The sequence below is a fragment of the Astyanax mexicanus genome, chromosome 5 (genome assembly GCF_023375975.1).
Source record: "Astyanax mexicanus isolate ESR-SI-001 chromosome 5, AstMex3_surface, whole genome shotgun sequence".
Classification (NCBI taxonomy): Eukaryota; Metazoa; Chordata; class Actinopteri; order Characiformes; family Acestrorhamphidae; genus Astyanax; species Astyanax mexicanus.
In genome coordinates this window covers 54,927,803-54,950,847 of record NC_064412.1, presented here as the reverse complement: position 1 = coordinate 54,950,847, position 23,045 = coordinate 54,927,803, and the positions used below count along the sequence as shown (strand labels likewise).

The following is a 23,045-nucleotide window of genomic DNA, read 5'->3' as shown; positions in this document are numbered from 1 at the left end:
TTCAAACTGAGATCTTTGAGTTGAACCAACTTATAATAACTGAGTTTAGTCTGTTGCCATTGGCAGCTTCTTTTTCATTGGCTTCTGTCACAATCTATTTGCATACTGGGTGTGTCCAACAGTTTCTGACTAAATTCAACTTATCTGGGCTTACAGTGAGCATTTATTTGCTGAAATAATACAAAAGAAGCAGAGTTTACAGACCTTAAAAAATGAAAAGAAAGCAAGTTTATATTCATAACATTTTAAGAGTTCAGAAATCAATATTTGGTGGAATAACCCTGTTTTTTAATTACAGTTTTTTTATGCATCTTGGCATCATGTTCTCCTCCACCAGTCTTACACACTGCTTTTGGATAACTTTATGCTGCTTTACTCCTGTTGCAAAAATTCAAGCAGTTCAGTTTGGTTTGATGATCAGCTTGTGATCATCCATCTTCCTCTTGATTATATTCCAGAGTTTTTTTTATTTGGTAAAATCAAAGAAACTCATCATTTTTAAGTGGTCTCCTATTTTTTTCAGAGCTGCCTAAATGTTTAGCTGTCCTCACCAGTAAGAGGTACAAAAATAATCGCAACTAATCGTCTAATCAACTAATCCAACGCATAATCGGCAGATTAGTCGACGATTAAAATAGTCATTAGTTAACGAGGCAGCCCTAATCGTTACATTGTTTTGTTTCAAAGTGAAATTCATTTGTAATGTGTGCAGCATGTGGTTAAATGTATAAAATGCACGAATTGACTTTTGTTTAAAAATATATATATATGAGGGTTGTAATATGATAATATGAATATAAATATGAATATGAATATATATCTCTCTGTACCCTTCTAAATCCTAAAGCAGCGGTCCAATCAGAGGCGGCGTGGGCGTGGCCTGCGCTTCGTAGTCACTGCTAAGGCACCGTTAGCTGCTGCTAACAAAAGCTGGAGGATGGAGCGGGAGGGGAAGAGCGGGCGCTGCTGAAGGGACGCCAGAGCCACAACACACCGCCTTACAGCGCACTTCAGCGGGTGACGCTCAGCCAGAGAGTGCGGGGAGGCAGAAGCAGGCTGTTCCAGAGCGGAGGAGCGCGGCGGCGCTGAGTACAGCGGGTCACAGCACAGCATTCAGCTCGGGTTTCAGAGCGGAGCTTCAGCTGGAGCGCTTATTAGACCGAATTTATTATATATAATATATATATATTCTGATATCAGAAGATTTAAACAGTGACACCGGTCCAGAACTAGCCGAACATTTCCCGCTCTTTTCCAAGTTTTAGTTCTTGTCTTTTGCTTCTTGTGAAAGAAGCGAATTCGACTCGAATCGACCGAGAGGAGGATGGACGAGCAGCCGCGCTTGATGCACTCTCACGCGGGCGTGGGGATGGCGGGGCACCCCGGCCTGCCCCAGCACATGCAGGAGGGAACCGGGGGAACCGACGGAGACGGGAGAAAACAGGACATTGGAGACATTTTACAGCAAATTATGACCATTACAGACCAAAGTCTGGACGAAGCACAGGCCAGGTAAGATTAAACATTAAATACGAACAGTTACAATCAGAATTTGATAGATAATACTTCATATTTTTAAGAGAAAATGTGCAGTTTCTATTTTTTTTATTTTAATTGCACCTTAATTGCACACTTGCACTCACTTGCATTAACCTTCTATTTAAGTCAGTTTAACCTAATAGCTTATGAATGCCTTTCTAGCAAATTATATATATATAACATATTTAACGTTACATCATATAGCTAGAAAAAAATAAACATACAGCTTTGTAAAAAAAATGAATAAATAAGAGACTACTTCAGTTTCTGAAATGTCTTGTTTTATTTTAACGTTACAAACTACGGACACAATATTTCTCCCAAAAAACCCAAATAAAAATATTGTGATTTAGAGCATTTATTTGAAAATATCAAAAAAGATGCAGAGCTTTCAGACCTCAAATAATGCAAAGAAAACAACAAGTTCATATTCATAAAGTTTTAAGAGTTCAGAAAAATCAATATTTGGTGGAATAATAACCCTGTTTTTTTTATCACAGCCTTAATGCATCTTGGCATCATGCTCTCCTCCACCAGTCTTATGCTCTGCTTTTGGATAACTATATGTCAGTCCATCTTCCTCTTGATTATATTCCAGATGTTTTAAATTTGGTAAAATCAAAGAAAATCATCATATTTAATTGGTCTCTTATTTTTTTTTCCAGAACTAGGAAAATATAATATTGCTAGACAAATAAATAAACATATTTTGTATATTTTTCTAGACTTTAACCAACAAAAACATAATGTTGAAAATTGTATATAGACCATTTCTGTCAATATTTCTAATTCCTTTTTACATTTAGCAATGGTCATCTGACAGGTCAGATAAGTCATTTAAGTCACCATGTGTAGTAATATAATAAAAACATACACTTTTATTTATTTATTTATTTTACAGCTTACTCTTTAGCTGTAAGTTTATCTATACGTGAGTTCATTAATAATAGCCATATAATGCTGGCTAGTATGTTAATTAATGAAATCTACATTTTTGGGCAATCCTCATTTGCACATTAAATCAGAAACTCAGATAAGGTCACATCACATCACACATCACACTTATTTTATTTCATTAAATATACAGGTGCACAGGCGAGTGTAATACATATATATATATATATATTTATGCATATATGCATAGTCAATCATATTAGGAAGGAGTAGAAAAAAAAAACAATATAGCTATACATAATAAAATGAAAGAGGAACTTAATGTGGACATGGTGCTATTACATATACTATTAAATATAATGCAGGTGTTAACATTACTATTACTGCAGTTTATTATTATGATTAGGCATTATATAACCATATTTTGCTTTATGCATGAAATCCGCTGTGGCTATCATTGTATTTCCAGCAGGTGAAGTCTTGATTTTCTATTTATTGACAAGGCATCCGACCACAAATTGACCTGTAACATAATTCCTCTTGTCCGTGTTGTCAGGAAGGTTTACTGTGTGCTGCAATGGCAGGCGATAGACAACAGCGCTGTATTTTCTGACATTTAATCCCCAACTCCTCACCGACAGAGACGAACAGTTCAGCCAAGACGTGATTTAACTGACAACGCTGAAACTGAGCAACAAGCCCACTCATCACACACACACTGGAGGTCCTCCACAGCCTGTGCTGGACTGCAGCGTCCAGAGAAGAGAAATACGGGGCTGGTCGGGGGATACCAAATCATTTCATCCATCCAAATCAATGATTTATTTCATTTAGATTAAGATTTCTTAATGTGGCTGGACTGTTAGACTATTAATAAAATAATACTGACTTACCAAATACTACTAAAAATAATAATACAAGTAATAGAAGTAGAGCAAATACTTGAAAAATGGGATTATTCAGTCCAATATTAAAAGTGTTTTTTATTAAAAAATAAAATATTTGAATAATTTCAGTTGACAAATATTCAGTATATATTTGATTATTATTATTATAAGTAGCAGTAGTAGTATTAGGCAAGACAATGATTTTTAAATAATAATCTATCAGGTTAGGCAATCTCTGACTATTAATCTAAATATAACAACAGCACCACTCTTATTTGGTTTAAGTTTAAGAAATAAAATAAAAAGACTAGTAACCAATAATTAATACCAAACAATTACATTTTCTTTTAAAACAAGACGAAAAAAAAACATTTAGGCTATTTAATTTATGCTAAATTAAATGAAAAGATATGAAAAAAAACAAGATTAGTTATTTAGTACCAATATACAGACAATGACATGTTTAATTTGGTTCAGTTTTTGGCAAAAAATTCAATTTAGTGTGTTCCTAATGGCAAATGTCGCTTAATGTTTCGTTGATTGTTAGCTAGCTAGCCGACATACTGAGTAAGTTAGCTAGCTAACACGATGGATGGAACATTCTCCTTTGTTTTCTGAACTACAGTTTATCTAATGCTATATTATCTTAAACTTATCTTATCTTAAACTTCCCCAAGTGACAACAGATAATAGAGATGCACCGATGTGGGAAATCTGGGCCGATGCCGATATACACGATGCCGATTTATTACTTACAGAGAGGCTACACACACTAATATAAGTATAGAAACAATATAAAATGTAATATTTATATACGTTGCATTTTAGCTTTCAACCGACTGTATGCAGCAGTAAAAACAGTAAAATTAAAGGTGTCTGCTGAGAAATTAGTTTTTAATTTTTTTTGTAAAACAATGTAGTAGCTAACTGATTATTACATATACTAATTATAGCTTTAAAATCTTAAAAACAATAAATAAAATTGAGCCTAAATCAATTAATTTTGTTTTTTTTTAAGTAGCACAGTCAGTGTAGACCCATTGTAGTAATGCATTCGACATCGCCTGGTCATTGGCCAATGCAGATCATTCCAAAAACAGCAATTATCAGATTCCGATATAATTCCGATATTATCGTACATCCCTACAAATATTAACAAACACTGACAACAATAATAATAATACAAGAACCAACTGCTGTAAAAGTGTTTGAGAGCTTAATCAGTGAATAAACGTTTTTCTTATGTTCTTCGTAACTGCGCAAAAAATAGTTTTCTAACCCCGCCCCCTTTTCCTTTGTTTTAGGAAGCACGCGCTGAACTGCCACCGGATGAAGCCGGCGCTTTTTAACGTTTTGTGTGAAATAAAGGAAAAAACAGGTCAGTCATGTTTTATTATTACTATATATGTTTTTTTTTGTAGCAGTTTTACTAGTACTCACTTACAGTTTTCATCACTTTTAGTTTTTGTATTAATAAGGAGGTCAGAGGACAGATTGAACATGTTTCACAGTTTACATCATGTATGAATGTGTAATAAACACCAAAGCTGAATGAACAGTGTTAGCATTGTTGGATATTATTATATATATATTTTATATATATAGCTCTGGAAAAAATTAAGAAAGCACTTCTGTTTCTGAATCAGTTTCTCTGATTTTGAGTAAAATAAACAGTGTTGTTTTATTCTATACACTACAAACTACATTTCTCCCAAATTCTAAATAAAAAGATTGTCATTTAGAGCATTTATTGTCAGAAAATGAGAAATGGCTGAAATAACAAAAAAAGATGCAAAGAATAATGCAAAGAAAACAAGTTCATATTCATAAAGTTCAGAAATCAATATTTGGTGGAATAACCTTGTTTTTTAATCACAGTTTTTTTCATGCATCTTGGCATCATGTTCTCCTCCACCAGTCTTACACACTGCTTCTGGCTTTTATGCTGCTTTACTCCTGGTGCAAAAAAAATGCAAGCAGTTCAGTTTGGTGGTTTGATGGCTTGTGAGCATCCATCTTCCTCTTGATTATATTCCAGAGGTTTTTAATTAGTAAAGGTAAAATCAAAGAAACTCATTATTTTTAAGTGGTCTTTTATTTTTTTCCAGAGCTGTATAACTAAATACAAACTATATACAATGAGTGGTGACCAACTCATTGTTTACTCAGTATATCATTTTTTTCATTATATATTTCCAATTGTATCCTCAAATAGGAGACATTTAATCTATTTTTTACATGTAAAGCAGCGTCAGTGTGAAATAGTGTGGTACCATAGCTAGGAAACGGCTTACAAGCAGATATATACATATATATGGAAGTCTACTTATATACAGTTTGCTGTATATGGCCCATGTTCATATAAACTGGGCTCTGTATGCTCCACAGCACAGTGTAGGTATATTACTCTTTTTCTGTTTGTGTTTTTACTACCTTAACTACTTACTTACTTGTACACAGAGAGTAGAATACACATCTCTATCCAAAAAAACGCCTTTTAAGCTTCCCCCTGTGCCGAGGTCTCTTTCTGTATGTCTTGGATTGTTCTGGCGGCATCATTCTCTTTCTTTCTGCTTCTTCTTTCTGTTTTAAAACAGCAGTATATTATTATATTATTATTTCTATAATTATCTATAGGAACAGGTATAGAGGATAGTGAGTGGTTGAAGGAGTGTGAACAGAAAGCTGTGGTCAGACTGTGTGTTTCACTGCTGTGTGCAGTTAAATGTTCCTGCGCTCTTAATGAATGAACTGAAGGGTGTTAAGCTCAGACGACCATGTGCTTTACTGCTTTACTGCTTTACTGAATGTACCGGTATGTGTATGTGTGCGCACATGTGTGTAAACATTTTGCAGTTTACTGAAAGGACTGGTCAAATTGTTCTTCTTTTTTAGAAAAAAATCTTCTCGTCTCCCTCTCTATATTATATTCCTCAGTCCTCAGATTTAGAGCTCTCCTGACTCGCCAGGCGTGTACTTCTCTTTCTATTTTCACCTCTGGAAGCGTTGAGGGAAGAAGGAAGCTGCGCTGAATTTGGCGGCTGAGATATTGAGACGCTATCTCCCCGCGGTTGGATGTGGAAGCGCGGTTCTGCTGTGTTTCACAGTCATTAGTGCATGAAATAAAAGGGAATAGATGAAGGATAAAGGAGATATCTTTTTTTTCCCTTCTTTCATAATCTCCAGAGTCTCTCCCGACTGCTTTCTCTCCAGCTGTGAAGCGGTTGGTGGCTCTTGCTCCTCCGTTTGTTCTCTCTCTCTCTCGGCGTCTCCGCCGTGCCACCCTGGCAGGATGTTTTTATTGAAGTCGTACCCTCTGCAGCCGCCGTCCTCGCGGCACGATAAGAGGAGACGGGAGAAAGCCAACAGGCCACAAAAGCCCCCCGCTCTCGCGCGGCCGAGAGCGGGGGGCTTTTGTGGCCTGTTGGCTTTCTCCCGTCTCCTCTTATCGTCCGGGGTGAGGGTGCTGGATGGGCGTGAGGGAGGGAGGGAAGGAGGGAGGGAGGGATGCAGTTATGCGTGGAGCTTTTACTCCCTGACGTTTGGTCGGGTTCACTCAGAGTTCGAGCTCATGCAGAGCGCACGGTGACATGGACCCGTTCCAGCTTGCTCTACTTTTAAGCTTAACCTTAACTCGCGTTTCTAGCAATCCTGCGAAAGACTGGGCGAAAAAAAGTTATACTATGTATATATTTTATTTTTTGTATTTTATCATGGATGGACAAATTCTTTTGCAAAATATACATTTTTCACATTACATTTGGCGTAATGTAAAATATATAGACATATTATTTACCTTAAACGACTTCAAACTTCAGAATGTCTTCATGCTGATACATAAACATTTATATAAAGCACAAATTGTGAAGACATCTACCAGTAATTGAATTAGCATTATAGTTAATTATAGTGGCAAAAATAATCAACAGTTGTTGATATCATATCGTCGCTGTTGGATGAAAACCTGATGTTTTTGGCACATTTTGGCATAATGTGACTTAAATCTTTAGTTTACTTCAAACTACTTCCAACTTCATAATGGCTTGATGCCGATACATAAACATATGGTTCAATGCAGATACCTAAACATATATAAATCATACAAATTATGATGATATCTACTTGTATTAGCATTTAAGGAAAGGCAAAAATAATGTGTTATTTAACAGAAACCTCAATATTTACTTTTTAGCATGAGTTCAAATGACTTATAGTACACAAATTGTGATGACTTCTACTTGAATTAGCATTATAGGGATTTATAGTGGCAAAAATAATAAAATTGTTGATATTATATCATCGCTATTGGTCAGAAAGCTTCATGGCATAATGTGACTTAAATCTTTAATTTACTTCGAACTACTTCAACATTATATGGAACTATAAACTATGAACAGCATTTGTGTGCTGCCTGTTATACTGACATAATGCTGTAACTGTTAATATTATATTGTCGCTGTTGGACAAAAATCTTCAAAATATTAATTAAATATATTATTGCTTGATTTTAAAACTATATGCATGATATGTAAACATTTATATAATGTACAAACTGTGACAACATTTTCTTGAATCATATATATCATTATAGGGAAATACAGCTTTAGTTTGCTGACATTTATAATGACATAAAGGATAGAACTGTTGATAATAATATATATTAATTATATATAATCTTTTTTTTTTTACTTTTTGAAATAATGTGAAATAGATATATTATTTGTTAACTACTTTGTACTTAAATAGCTCAAAATAGCTCATAAACACTTTACAATTACTATGTAATGTAAAAAAATATGATGTTATCTACTTGAATTAGCATTATAAGGAAATTTTAAGGGCATTTATTTGTTTGTGGTTATAATGAGTAAAATGAATAGTATAGTAAAACCTTCAAAACAATCATAGTTTTTGGCATTTTTAACTTTTCCGTAAAGTGAAGAAAAATTTTAATTCATTGGCTATTAGTGTAATAACACTGTAATAATATGAGAGACATTAGAGTAAACAATGAAACAGAATCAAATAGTGCAATTTAATGAAAATGACTTGATTATAATGTTGTATTCCTAAATGTATAAAACATCTGAGCTAAATCTCACAATTTTAATCTATATGTACAAGCTACCACCCCCCTGTACACACACACACACACACACACACACACACACAGACACATGCAGACAGTACAGGTACACACGCTGAGTGATGGCGCGGGGTCTTAAGAAGGTTTAGATTTGAAGGTGTGTTTGTTTTGCTCTCTGGGTGGAAAGTGGAGTGTGTTTAGCTTGGCCGCTTGATGTGGAGCTGGATGAAAAATCCTTCAGTGGAATCCCGCTGCCTCGGCTCTTCTGTGAAGCTCGAGCTCTGGTAAAATATTTAGTTAATGCCGCGTTTAGCTCTGACTTTATCCCAGAGACGAGAGAGTGTTGAAGAGGGGAAAATGAGTAGCTGTGTTTGTCTGGACCTCCAGTTTTTCTTTATTGAGTGTTGGAAGTGATTATATCCGCTATATTCAGCCCCTGTTAGAACTCTTATCAACTTAGTATTGAGATTTATAAGGAATAAAACAATTAAAAATTGAGCAACTACAAACCAAACTACCAATTTTTATTTTATGCTCTGCTCATAAGCTGCTGTAATAGTGAAATAGTGTGTGTTACAGTATATCTATGTATCTGTGTTTAATGTACTGCCAAATAAATGCTGCATAGTTCAGTTGTTTTCACATATTAACATCAGCTCTTAATAAGCACAGTAAATATATACATTATCGCAGCATTTAATCAAGACAAATGTAATATTTTATCATCACTATTTGGACAAAAAACATCCTAAAGCTTTTTTTTTTTATCTTTATGACATGAATATGAACCTGAAACTTGTTCTCTATGATGTTTTATGACTAGATGCAGTGAACACAATTAATATTCACTATACAATATATTTCATACATTTGGTCGATACAATATATTCCTCATTTCATAATATTAAACATATATAACGCAGAAAACCTGTCAGAAACACCCACAACAGATTTCTGTACATACAGACTGTGTTGTGTAGAAGTTTAATGCAGAATAGACCAATAGAAATGCTTATAAATGACATGAACTTCCATTTAAAGTTAGTTAAAGTTAGTCGTGTTAAGTTGTAAGTTGCTATTTTGGATATTCTATCATTCTCTCATCTGTAATTTTTATTAAGCGTTAAGGGCTAATGTTGTTAATTCAGCTAAATACACCTCTGGAACTGAGCTGCTTGAAAGTTACCCAAAAGCAGTGTGTAAGACTGGTGGAGGAGAACATGTCATGTCTGAAAACTGTGATTCAAAACCAGGGTTGTTATTTTATACACTGTGCATTCAATTCGATTAGATTCACTTCAATTCTGTACAATGAAAACAATGCACATTTCCTTAGTAAAAGTCTTAATTCCCCTGCAATTAAAAAGGTCATTACCAAGAACAGAGGTTTAATACTGCTTAATAATGCAAAATGCTTCATTTTAGCTTCGGCATCTTACGTAACCAAGTAGAAAACATTGCATTTAAAAAAAAAAAAAAAACATAACAGTGTACTATTTCTTTTATACAAACAAAAAACCTCTTTTATCGTTAGCTGCAATTAAAGAAAAAAATAAGAATTAGCTTTAAATGCAACAAACTACTGCAACAAAATATGCTTCTGTAACTTTGATTGCACTCTCAATACATCGGCTCTTTCATCAGAATTTGATATACGTAAATATACACATAAAGAACAAACACATATTAATAATGTGATTTATTTTCAGGTTATGTATTATTTATATATTTATGTTGGTCCAGTTTGTGATCAGTGTGAATAAAAGCAGCAGCAGCAGCACGTTTAGTAACACGCTCGTCCCGGCCTGTCTCTCATTCTGCTGCCTGTGTAGAGGGACGCTTACCTCACCGTGATCAAAAGTGCTGCGCTGCTTTGTTAAGCTGTCTGTTCTTTTTGCCGTGGACGTAAGTGTATGTAAATTATGAGGAAGGTTGACTGGTAGCTGTGTTCACGTCACTGTCGCTTAGCACGCCGCTGTGTTGGTGCTGCGTGCGAGCACTTAGACTGGGGTATAAATGGCAGCGCTGTGGTTCATAGTTTGCTCCATTGGATTTCTTTAACTGGGCTGTTCTAATAAACCGCTAGTATATTACAGCTGAAATATACACTACTGCATCAAAATCAATTGATTTATTTATTTTAATTGTTGCATACGATATGATATAGCACACCACCCCTAACTGAGATATTGAAAAAAAATACAAAAAAAATGTATAAGATTTGTAGCAGAAGTCAATGATCCAGAATGTCATGATACTAATAATAATGTACTCCAAATATCTCCATATATCCAGTATTAAAATAAAATAAATGATACTGCACAGATATAATCTGTCTCTAGTAGATATATAATGAAAAATAAGGAGAACAGTGTGATTTTTTCTTTTGCTTAAAAAAAACTGTAAAAAAGTAGTAACCTGATGTGATTATTAGGGGTGGGCGATATGGCACCATAATTTAAGGTATAATATCGTTCACAATATTTCAAAAATGTTGGAAATATGATTGGATACGATACGATATAATATGACACACCCCTAGTTACAACTTTTAGCTGCTGCTTCATAATATTAGTATAATGTTAAAAATACTACATTCATTAAATCTGATGAATGTGTTTTTTTTATTTAGTTTAGCTATAGTAATTATAGTATTATACACTATATAAAAATACTATAGTAGTACTGTAATAGTTAGTAGTTAAAAGTAGTTACTATGTAGGTCTATTTTTGGATTATGGTTATTTTGTGTTGTTCATTTAGTGAAAATTAATAACTATATACATAAATAGAAAGAAAAAAAACATTTTAAAAGTTTAAAACTGTAAAAATGAATATACAAGCTTTATGGTTTATATACACATAGGTCTGAATCATATATGGGCTTCAAACTAAATACAGTCATATATATATATATATATATATATATATATATATATATATATATCATCACATTTAGACAAAAACTTTATATATTCTTACATTTTATTTTGTCTTTTTTTAAATTTTATAATATATTGGTCAATTGAAATACTTCAAAATGACTTTCAATCAATTAGTTTTTATAATTATAGATTATATAGATTTTCTCCCATTTTTCTCCCCAATTTTTCCGACCCTCAATCAATCAATTAATGATTAAATTGACGTCCATTCAAACTTTCTCCTGTAAAGTTGTTTGTGATTTTGTAGATACGAGGTTTTTGGGCAACAGTAACGATATACACCATACGTGTTGAGTCTTTATCATGTTAGATTGTTCTGCCAGAAGTGTGTGTGTGTGTGTGTGTGTTTTCATACTCTGGTCAGCACCTGCAGGGGAGTACTGGTCTTTTAGGGGCATGACTCGATCTTTTGACCCCTGATTTGTTTTTCTTTCTCTCTCTCTTTTAGCGGAGTGTGAGCGAGTGATGATGTGTAGAGTATATTCAGTGTATTCAGAGGGAGGACAGACACAGGAAGGAACACTTTATTTTAGTCTGGCTGATATATTTATTTATTTCTCCTCTCTTTCTCTTGGACACTCCTCCCTCCTGCCTTCTTTTTGCTCTCTTTTCTTCAGCGCTTCTTCTCACTTTCATTCCGCACATATTTCCACTCTCATCCCAGCTTTCACAAAGGGCTTCTCTCTCTTTCTTATCTCTCTATCTCGTATCTTTTCTCTGTGCTTCTCTGTGCAGCTCTTTAACTGTGTGTGTGTGTGTGTGTGTGTGTGTGTGTGTGTGTGTGTGTGCGCACTGTAAACCCATACGTTGTTTGAACTCAAATGATTAAAGTCTGTTTTACATAAAATTGGATATTACTAAACGATACTCAACTATTTTGAGTTAGTTGAACATTTCTGGGCACATATACTGTACTACTCAAACTGAGATCTTTGAGTTGAACCAACTTATTATAATAACTGGCATTATTAATGGCAGCTTCTTTTCCATTGGCTTCTGTCACAATCTATTTGCATACTGGGAGTGTCCAACAGTTTCTGACTAACACTCACCATCAGTGTGTAGTGATTTATTAGAAATAAATCTACTTCCCCATTAGTTGTAATAACTCGATGTTTTAATTTATGCTAACTCAAGTTTCATTTCCTATTACTTAAAACATTTAAGTAAGAAAAAAGTTAAGTAAACTCAACTTATCTGCTCTTACAGTATAACTAAGAAAAAAAGTTAAATCAACTTCCCTTTTAGTTGTAACAACTTAAGAAAATAAGTTTTCATCACTTATTACTTAACGTATTTAAGGCAACCGGTTTCCTTGTCACGAAATGACCCAGGCAGGGAGACGAGGAAAGCGGACACAAGTGCAGGTAGGAGCGAAACGAATAATTTAATAAATAAATAACAAAGATAAACAAAGAGACAGGCAACAAATAAACACGTAAACATAAAACAGGGAGATATATACAAGGAACTGGGGAATAAACTAAATAACGGAAAATAGATAAACATATAACCAAAAACCAAAAACAAACGAGAGAAACTAAAGAACATAAACTAAACCAACTAGAGATAATAATGAGAAAATAAACAGGGAATATATATGTCCAAGAAGATAAACGTGAAACAAGGGACTAAGGCTAAGAAAACAAGGTAAACACTGAGCGAAGCTATAAAACACAGAAAGAGACAAAACGACATGGGAAGGTGCAAAGACCGACGGAGGACAAGGTGGCGGAGGAGGGCTATTTATAGTAACATAAAACACACTAGAATTGGAAACACCTGGGGAAGGGGCGGAGCTACAAATGAGAAACACATGGTGGAAATCTACTGACAGGAGACACAGAGAGGCACAGGTCACGTGGGGAAGACACACAGAGACATGAGACAGGGCTAAGACGTGACATTCCTCAATTTTTGTAAGTAATTACCGCCACATTTTTAGTACTGTTTTTTTCTCAATGGATTTTTAAGTAGTAAAATTAAAGAAGTAAAATTCTATAATGCAAGAATAGGACATAAGACTTATAACTCTTATAATTTTTTTGGTAAAACAAACAGACTTTACCTGCAAAATGAACTTGGAAGTGCACCTCTCTCTAAGAGCGTAGGAGTTTAACTGCACAGTTCTATTGCTTTTATTTAAGAAGTGAAAGCCTGATTAGAGACTTTGAAAGTTTGCCCAGCTTCAACTGTTATTTATTATTAGAATATTAAGTCGATTTGAATAATTCTAACATCATTTATTAGGTTAAAGGAAAAGGAAATTACGGAAAGTTTATAAAAGTAACTAACAGAATTTAAATGATTTAATTATACATTGCTGTAACAGAAAATATTCTGTTATTTCATATTTTTAAAAAAGTGTAAAATAAAGTCTGAAAAAGGATATTGATTATAAATCATCTTTCATCTTTGTTTTAAAGAACTTTTTGATACTTAAGTTAAATAATATATTGATTGATTTTAAATCAAAAAGTAAATATAAGTTGAAAAAACGAATATATTTAGGTCTAACAAATTACAGCAATTTTTTTAAGGTTGGTCCAAAGCATGTATTTTTCAATGTGTGCTGTACGCACTGTACAGAGGTAGAGTTGTTGTTATAATATTAGCCCTGTTTGAACCGTGCGCTGAATGCCATCTCCTCGCGGCGCACTGTGAGAACAGTGTTATGAAGGGAAGAGAAAGGTCAGCTGGTAAAAACTCGGCGGTGAAAACAATGGCCGTGTCTTGTCAGAGTGGTTCTAATCCCTGGAGCGTGCGGCTCCGAGTGGAGCCGGAGAGGAGCTGGCTGGCCCGGCAGAGCTTCCAAAAATACACTAACAATCCCACCGCTTCACACACACACACACACACACACACACACACACACACTCAGGGTCATATCTATATCTATATCTGTATGCTATTTTTATATCTGTCTGTGTGTATCTGTCTAGCTATATATATATATATATATAAACAGCACTGAAAAAAATAAGAAACCACCTAAAAATGAGTGGTGATGAGTTTCTTTGATTTTACCAAATTAAAAACCTCTGGAATATAATCAAGAGGAAGATGGAGGATCACAAACCATCAAACCACCAAACTGAACTGCTTGAATTTTTGCACCAGGAGTAAAGCAGCATAAAGTTATCCAAAAGCAGTGTGTAAGACTGGTGGAGGAGAACATGATGCCAAGATGTATGAAAACAGTGATTAAAAAACAGGGTTATTCCACCTAATATTGATTATTTCTGAACTCTTAAAACTTTATGAATATGAACTTAATTGTTTTCTTTGCATTATTTGAGGTCTGAAAGCTCTGCATCTTTTTTTGTTATTTCAACCATTTTTTTATTTTCTGCAAATAAATGCTCTAAATGACAATATTTCTATTTGGAATTTGGTATAAATGTCTCTGTAGTTTATAGAATAAAACAACAATATTTATTTTACTCAAACATAAACCTATAAATAGCAAAATCAGAGAAACTGGTTCAGAAACTAAAGTGGTCTTTTACTTTTTCCCAGAGCTGTATATACATGTACCATATTATTACAGTATTATTATACAGCTATTATAATTGTTTATAACTTTCACACATCAGAATTAGATTCTGGAAATGTTTAATATTTTAAATAAAACAAAACTCTCTTCTTGCCAACTAAACTAAACTAAACACAATAGACACAACAGTGAGACACAAAAGACTTGTTCAAATATTGCAACAAATAAGTTGATAATATAATTATTGTAGAAGGCCTGTCATATAATTGTTGCAAAGAAATTTTATTTTGCAAAGAACAACTTTCAAGATTCAGATTTACATTATGTCCACAAAAAGGATATAAAATATGGAGAAATATGTTTTTTTACATAATGAACATGCATATAATAGGGTGTCTGCACTGTTTGGTTGGTTTTGTAGATTAGTCATGACACACACACACACACACACACACACACACACACACACACACACACACACACACACACACACACACACACACACACACACACACACACACACACACACAAATACAAATACAAAATGTACCACCATTCGCAAACTCACATCACAGCAGGATCAGACTTAGAAGTAGTACAAATATCCACTTTCTGTTCTCTGTGTGTGTGTGTGTGTGTGAGTATGTGTGTTGTGTGTGTGTGTGTGTTGTTAGTTTTATCTTGTCGTTTGACACGTGAGGACGAGTCTCTCAGAGACAGGCACTTGGATCTCCAGGCACTCGTGTCATGGCATCCAATTGCCTAATGTCATCGGCTATTCTCCGACACTACCTTCAACCTTTGAAGCTCTGAGAGAAGCAGGAGAGAACAGTGGAAGTGTGATCACTGTGTCACAGAGTCTGCTCTCACTCTGCTGCAGAGAGGAAACGCAGTACATAATCACTGCTGTCATGCAAAATCCTCGTATCACCATATTTACTATAGCATATACTCGTAGCATATTTGCTATGCTGTGTTTTCCTATGGTTGACATAATGTAAATCTGTTAGTAGATTAGGAGTGTGCCTAATCTAATATCGTATGCGATAATATCGGCAACATTTTTTAATATCGTGAAAAATATTTTACCCTGAAATATCGTGCCATATCACCCACAGCTAATTATCACATCAGGGTACTATTTTTTTTGCTGTTTTTAGAAAAAAAGAAAAAATCACACTGTTCTCATTCCCAATTATACATCTACTGGAGACAGATTATATCTATATGGATATATTTGGAGTGCATTATTAATATCATGACATTCTGGATCATTGACTTCTGTTACAAATCTGATAAAATTCTTGTGTTTTTTAATATCTCATTTAGGGGTGTGCCATATCATATCTTACGCAATAATAAAACTTAATTTTCATTTTGTTGCAGTGTATCTTGATTTTTTTTTTATTCAGTGTTTTGTCATATCGCCAAGAGTATCGGTATCGCCAAAATACCATGAAATATCGTGATATTATTTTAGGGCCATATCGCCCACCCCTATAGTAGATACAGATTCGATCAATGCAATACAAGTCTGATATCAGAAAGGGTTCAAAATGACTATTTATTATTTAATTCACATTTCATGAATGTATAAAGAAGGTAGTCTTTCTTTTTTCCCTGATTTTTAAATTCTGTGAATTCTGTGAAGTGTAAATAAAGCTCTCAGAGTGCTGTCAGACTTTTTAAAGAAATATAAACAAACATAAGAAAAAATACAAACGTCAGCTAAAATATGTATAAATATGTCTAAATATCTCTTAGCTTTGATGCACATCATTTAAAAATGAGCGAAACACACCCGCAATAAATGAGCGCATGTGTGCAGCCACAAAATATTTTTTAAAAGTTATAAATAAGTATTTATTTTAATTGTGTGAGGACAATTATACAAAGAACAGACCAAAAGAAATGCTCAAAAAATGTCTTGGAATAAGTTATATTTAGTTTGACTTCCAGTAAAAGTTAAGTAGGTGTTAATAAGTTTTTTTTTTTTTACATAGAACACCTTTTTTAGCATAAAAGCATTGATACACTCCCTTAAAAATATTTTTTTCAGGGTGATTCTGCTGAAAAGGCTATGGTTGTACTGTATATAGAACCATGGCATGTTAAGCAATGCTGCATACAGATGTGCAACCTGTAATTTCCAGCAGTTATATTTATGTTACAAGGTGCTGTTCATTATTACCACAATATGTTTAGTAGTGATACTGCTTGTTTCTTTTGCATATGTATTGCTATGTTTTTTATTCTCTTCCTTTGCAAAGATTGACCATAGAAAGACAAATTTTTTATATATTTTTTTATTTATTTATTAATAGATTATTATTTTTTTAAATCAAAGTATCAAACTCCTCTCATTTCCTGTAGTTCATAACTGTGTAACTCAAACTACCGTCAGTTTAATCATTATAAATATAAATCTTCTAAACCCGTCTGAGACTTTTCCAATCCGCCAGTGTTTAGCTTTAGCGTTAGCTTTAGCTTTAGCTTACGCCGCACTAAACCAGACACGTTAACTTGCTGTGTTTTTTTTTTTTTTCTCTCCTCGTTCAACAAAGGGCCACTTTTCTTGCTCTGTGTGTTTGACTAGCGTTAGGTTTCACGCCCGGGGTGGGGTGGGGGACGAGCGGGGGGGGGCGACCCATTTATAAAAGTTGAGTTGCGGGTGATGTAATGTTATTTTTTGAAGGGTGAGAATGGGGTGAGGAGAGGGCAAGCGAGGAATATTTGACAAGAGTGAAACGAGCCAGAGATATGATTACCCCGAGAGTGTGTTTGCCTGTAGAGTGTGTATAAATGTGTGTGTATAAATGTGTGTGTGTGTGTGTAGCCGTGTGGCAGTCCATCGGGATCTCTGTCCTGCTCTCTCTGCTAAACACAGCAGCAGTCACAGTATACAGTTACTGCTCTATAGCTCATTACGACTGGAGTAAATCATGTTAGCCAGCCCCTCTCAGTCAGCAGCCCCCGCCGCCGCGCCGCCGCTCCACCGAGCCCCCGAGACCAGCCGACGGTAACCAGGGCGAGGAGGAGCGCTCGCAGAAACGCAATACACTGCACAATTTCATCATCAGGGCTTTAAAATGGTCGTCAGTGTGAGCTTGAGTGAGAACAGTCCTCCCCAGAACAGTTATAACAGTAAAACAGCTATTATTACTTATTATTATGTTGCTTATTATTACTAGAAACTAGGAGAAGTTATAGAAACTGCGCTTATTGATGATAAGGATGAGCAGGAATGTGTTCTAATATAAAAAACTTAACAAAAAACAAAAATAAAATAAGAGACCACTTAAAATTATGAGTTTCTTTTTATTTTCCCAAATTGAAAACCTCTGGAATATAATGAATATAATCAAGAGGAAACTGAACTGCTTGAATTTCTGCACCAGGAGTAAAGCAGCGCTCAGCAAGTTATCCAAAAGCAGTGTGTAAGACTGGTGGAGGAGAACATGATGCCAAGATGTATGAAACACTTGTTTTTTCTTTGCATTATTTGAGGTCTGGAAGCTCTGCATCTTTTTTTTTTATTCTCTGCAAATAAATGCTCTAAATGACTAAATATTTTTGGGGGAATTTAGGAGAGATTTAGTCCGTAATTTATAGAATAAAACAACAATGTTCATTTTATTCAAACATAAACCTATAAATAGCAAAATCAGAGAAACTGATTCAGAAACTGAAGTGCTCTCTTCATTTTTTCCAGAGCTGTATAGGAAATTATAGGACCCTTAAGATAAAAAAAAAGAAGAAATGAAGTGTGGGTCCAGATGCCTACACTTGTAGGTAACCTTTATATGGTTAAAGCTATTTATTGAATTTTGCGAATTCACTCATGCAGCAGAATTTCAGAGCAGGTACTGCAGTTCTCCTGCATTCTGACCTGCCCTTTTCACGTAAACTCCCCGCTGTCAGTTCGGCTGTTTGAGTTCTCTGGGTCGGAGCCGCAGCGCTGTAAACTGGTGGCCCGAAACCGTTTATTTTACATTCTGTCAATACTGAGCATGTTTGTGTCTGGTCAGAAACACGGCCAGTGCCTAGCTTTCACACACACTCAGATACACACAGATACACAAACAAACACACACACACACACACACACAGCTGGGCCAGGCCAATGCTAATGCTAACGTGGGCTGCTTTTGTCTGTCTGTCTTTCTCCTCTTCATCTTACACCGTGCTGATGCAGCAAGCCTTCAGAGGAAAGCAGGAGAAAGTGAGAGAGCAGGGTTTCACAGCTGTTTCCTCAGTCTCACTGGCTAATTATCCTCCCAGCGGAAACACTAAAGCCTAATTCTGCACATAATAGGCCAACAAATACACCACACACACATATTCACGCACACACATTTACACACATACAGCATATCGTTGCTGTCCTATGAAAAACACTTAACTCCATTTTTGTCGATTTTTAGTTTACTACATAATTTGAACAAACAAACTGTCCCTTACACTGTGCCAAAATGTCTTGATGAACGGACCAATAGAAACTCTTCAAAATGACCTGAAATAAACTCTTTTTACATTGACTTCCATTGAAAGTTTACAAGGTTTTTTCTCACTCCTGTAAAGTTGCTGTTTTGGAGATAAGTGTTTTTCATTGGACAGTGAAGATATGCACTGTAGTTTTCAGACTGTAAGGCGCACTTTAAATCCTAAAAAAACAAAAAACTCCCAAGAATACACAGTGCACCTAATAATCCGGTGCGCCTTATGTATGAATTCTATCAGTCAGGTTAGAAATAAGGAGCAGTATAAAGCCACTCTACTGTAGTGCGCTGAAGTATAGCGTTATAAGGGTATAAGAGTTTTTTTTAGAGAAGTTTCTGCATAATAAGGCTAGGTGCAGCAGCATTAGCATTAGCCGCTTACCACAGCGCTAGCTCTTTCGCTGTTTAGAGTTGAGTATATTGGACTGGACTGCATTCTGAGTGTTTGCCATGTTTAAAGGGGTTACCAGGACACTCACGCTAATGCTAATGCTGCTGCACCCAGCCTTAGTGCAGGAGAAACTTGACTAAAAACTCAACCTTAGACGAAAATATTGGAAACCTAAATTTACTGTAAATAATCGGAAGCACTGCTTTACTCACCCAAATAAACAGTTTTCAGGAGAGAAATCTGTGTAGATTAACATCCAGCACTCGTTTAACTTTGAAAGAAAATTGTTTTTTTAAGAATTACAGTTTTGTCTACTTAGGCGCTTCCCCAGCTTCCCCATTAGAAGGGAAACATGGCGGCACTCTTGTTCACTTCAATGTAGGCATCCTAACTAGTGTTGATTAATGTGTCTTATAACCCAATGCTCCTTATGTATGAAAATAAACCAGGAAATAGATGTTTATTTATAGTGTGCCTTATATAATAGCATTATAATGAAATCATATACATAAATACCTGTATATTTATTCATATACGGAGATGTTTCAGTGTTTTCTGCACTGTTCACTGTACAGTATGCACTCACAACTTTCACTTCTCAAGCTATGCTAAAGCTCTAGTCTTTTTATTTTTTCCTGTTGTGTTTGGTTTAGCCGCAGTCACAGAGATAGATGTGAGGAGAGCCGGAGCGCATTCAGCGTATAGTTATCTCCGAGCGTACACCCGAGCACAATCACCATACCTTATGAATTATGCAAATTGTCAGTGGCCTAATTGAGACATGTTAATCACATTAAGAAGCTTAATTGCTGAAATTTAACTGTGATGCTATTTGGTAATTAACTATGACATCAAGTTTTCAGTGCGATTGATCGAGCTGTACAGGCTGCGCGCGGGTGAAGCTGTTTGGCGCGAGTGCGTTTGGCTGGTGGAGGCGCGAGAGGGACCGTGACACGCAGCGTTTGAACGGAAGGAACATTCGTAGACAGATTTCCTCTCCATAAACACATTAGCATCCTGTGGTGGTGTGAGTCTAGGACTGATCCCTCCTAGCTGATGAAACAGAGAGAATATCCTTTCTTTATTTATTTGTTGACGTATTCACAAGTGTACAGCTATGTAGAAAACATTGAAAAAATATGAATCATTGTTGGTGAAGCGAATAGGTGTGGATTGTAAAGATTACAGCCTTAAATGAACTTATATATGTTTAAAAATGATATAAAACACATTTCTGTTGTGATTTCTTGTCTCTTAATGCCTTTAAAACAATTATAAGTCACTAAAAAATATGTCTGCAAAGATTATTTGTAATAATCGATATTCATTATCGAATAATTGTTGATTTTTAACACCACCATACTACACAGTGTGCTGGGGAAACTACAGAAACGCAACGGGAGAGGGTTAACAGTTTTGAGTAACTTTGAGTAATATAATAATCATTAGTTGCAGTCAGACTTTACATAAATTATTATGTTTTACTCTTTTGTGAGTGAATAATTGCTGTTTGCTGTTGTTTTTCTATTTAAATTTTAATAAGAACCTTCTTACAGTGAGGAACAGCAGCAGAAGCTCCTCAGATAAAGTGCTGTTCTCATTCCTCTCCAGGCAGATTAGAGCGAGACGAGCGATTGACCCACACAACTGAGCTTCCAGTGTGTTAGCTTGTTATGCTAACTGGCTAGAATTAGCTAGTGGTTAAAGTGGCCAAAACTGACTGTAAGTTCCATTTTAGAGTAGTAGATTAGTAGAAGTTTTTTAAAAGTGGTGGCGGGCCTACACAAGGAAGGCTTTCTACTAGATTTTGGAGCATTGCTGTGAGGATTTGGTTGAATTCTGTAATTCCAGAGACTTAGCGAGGCAAGGATGTTGGTTGATCACCACCTTGTGCCAATATATTTGTGTTTATCTGCTCTAAAGAGTCCAGAGAATCCGATTCTATTGGTCTATCTGTTTTTCTACAGCTGTGTGTGTGCATTTGCACATCTGATTTTGAGTAAAAGATGCAACCTAAAGCAACGTTTGGACATATATCCCTGTTATTTCTATTTAATAGGCTGCACTGAAGCTGAGCTGATTAAATCTCAGTGTAAAATCAGCCTGTTTTCTTCAGTCTGCTGCAGAGTGTGTGTTATAAACACGTAGTGAATGGCCTCTGCTCCTTTGTCATATAGATTATATTAAAAGCCATTCTGCTGCGCTGACCTGCCACATCTATAGAGCTGTGATTGGCTGCGGATCGGTGGCAGGATGGGTTTGTTATCAGCTTTGCTGCCGCCGCCGCCGCCGCTGCTGCTGCCTCCATATTAGCGAGACACAGTGTTCAGCACATCAGACACCGACACAGTGGAGATGTTATCACTGCGCTCGCTCTCGCGCTCTGCTCTCCTGCTTTCATAAAAACCTCCACCAGCCGCCTCTCCTCTCTCCGTTTTCTCTCCTCGCAGGAGATGCGCGCTTTCCCTGCTTCTTAACCCCCGCTTCCTTAATGCGCCGCGACTTTAATCAAATCTGCAAATTTGTAACGTGCATTAAAAAACCAAGCGTTTGGCGTTTGCTCCGCCGCGAATGTGCAAATGCCGTTGCCATACCAACCCCCTTAGGAGTTCATTTTCTTTAATGCAAGGTTTTGGAATCTCATTTCCTCCTCTCTCATCACCACTGAGAGAGAGAGAGAGAGAGAGAGAGAGAGAGCAGGACAGAAAAGGAGAAAAGACATGAAAGAATGAAGGACAGAATATGTAAAAGAGAGAAGGAGAAAAGATGTGAAAGAGAGAAGGAGAAAAGATGAATGAAAAAGAAGAAGAAAAAAGAGACAGAAGATAGAAAGAAGAGAAAGACTCTTTTTGACAAAAAGACAAAATAAGAGAGACAGATTAAAAGGAGAGAGTGAAGGAAGAGACAAATGAGGAAAGGAAGAGAGAGCGAGGCTAAATAAAAAAGAAGGACAGATGGCGAAAATAAGAGAAAGAGTAAAGGACAGACAGATGGATGAAAAAAAGAGCAGACAGAAGACAGAAGGTGAAACGGAAAGAGAGATACAGAAAGAGGACAGAAAACAGAGGGATGAAAAGAGGAGTGAAGCAGATGGAAAGAGGAAAGAGAGAGGAGGGAAAGAAAAGGAAAAAGAATTCTACCAGTCAGGTGTAGAAAATAAGAGACAGAAGGAGAGAAAGAGAGATAGCAGGAGGAATAAATATGAGAAAGAGAAAAATAGGGAAACAGACTGAAAGAGTATGGAGTGATGGAGATGGATAAAAGATGAGAGGCAGAAGAGGAGGAAAGTAGAAAAAGAGTGAGAAAAA

At 35.6% G+C, this 23,045-nt stretch overlaps 1 protein-coding gene across 4 annotated transcripts in view; it reads left to right on the top strand.

The window, feature by feature from the left end:
- Window positions 1-922: 922 nt before the first annotated feature.
- Window positions 923-23,045, top strand: part of pbx1b (pre-B-cell leukemia homeobox 1b) — a 110,002-nt gene continuing 87,879 nt past the window's right edge. For all 4 annotated transcript variants that reach the window (XM_049479273.1, XM_022675378.2, XM_049479272.1 and 1 more), the window contains exons 1-2: window positions 923-1,512; window positions 4,625-4,698. In XM_049479273.1, the coding sequence (XP_049335230.1) occupies window positions 1,325-1,512; window positions 4,625-4,698 (262 nt within the window). In that variant the 5' untranslated portion in view covers window positions 923-1,324. The remainder of the gene's footprint in view (window positions 1,513-4,624; window positions 4,699-23,045) is intronic.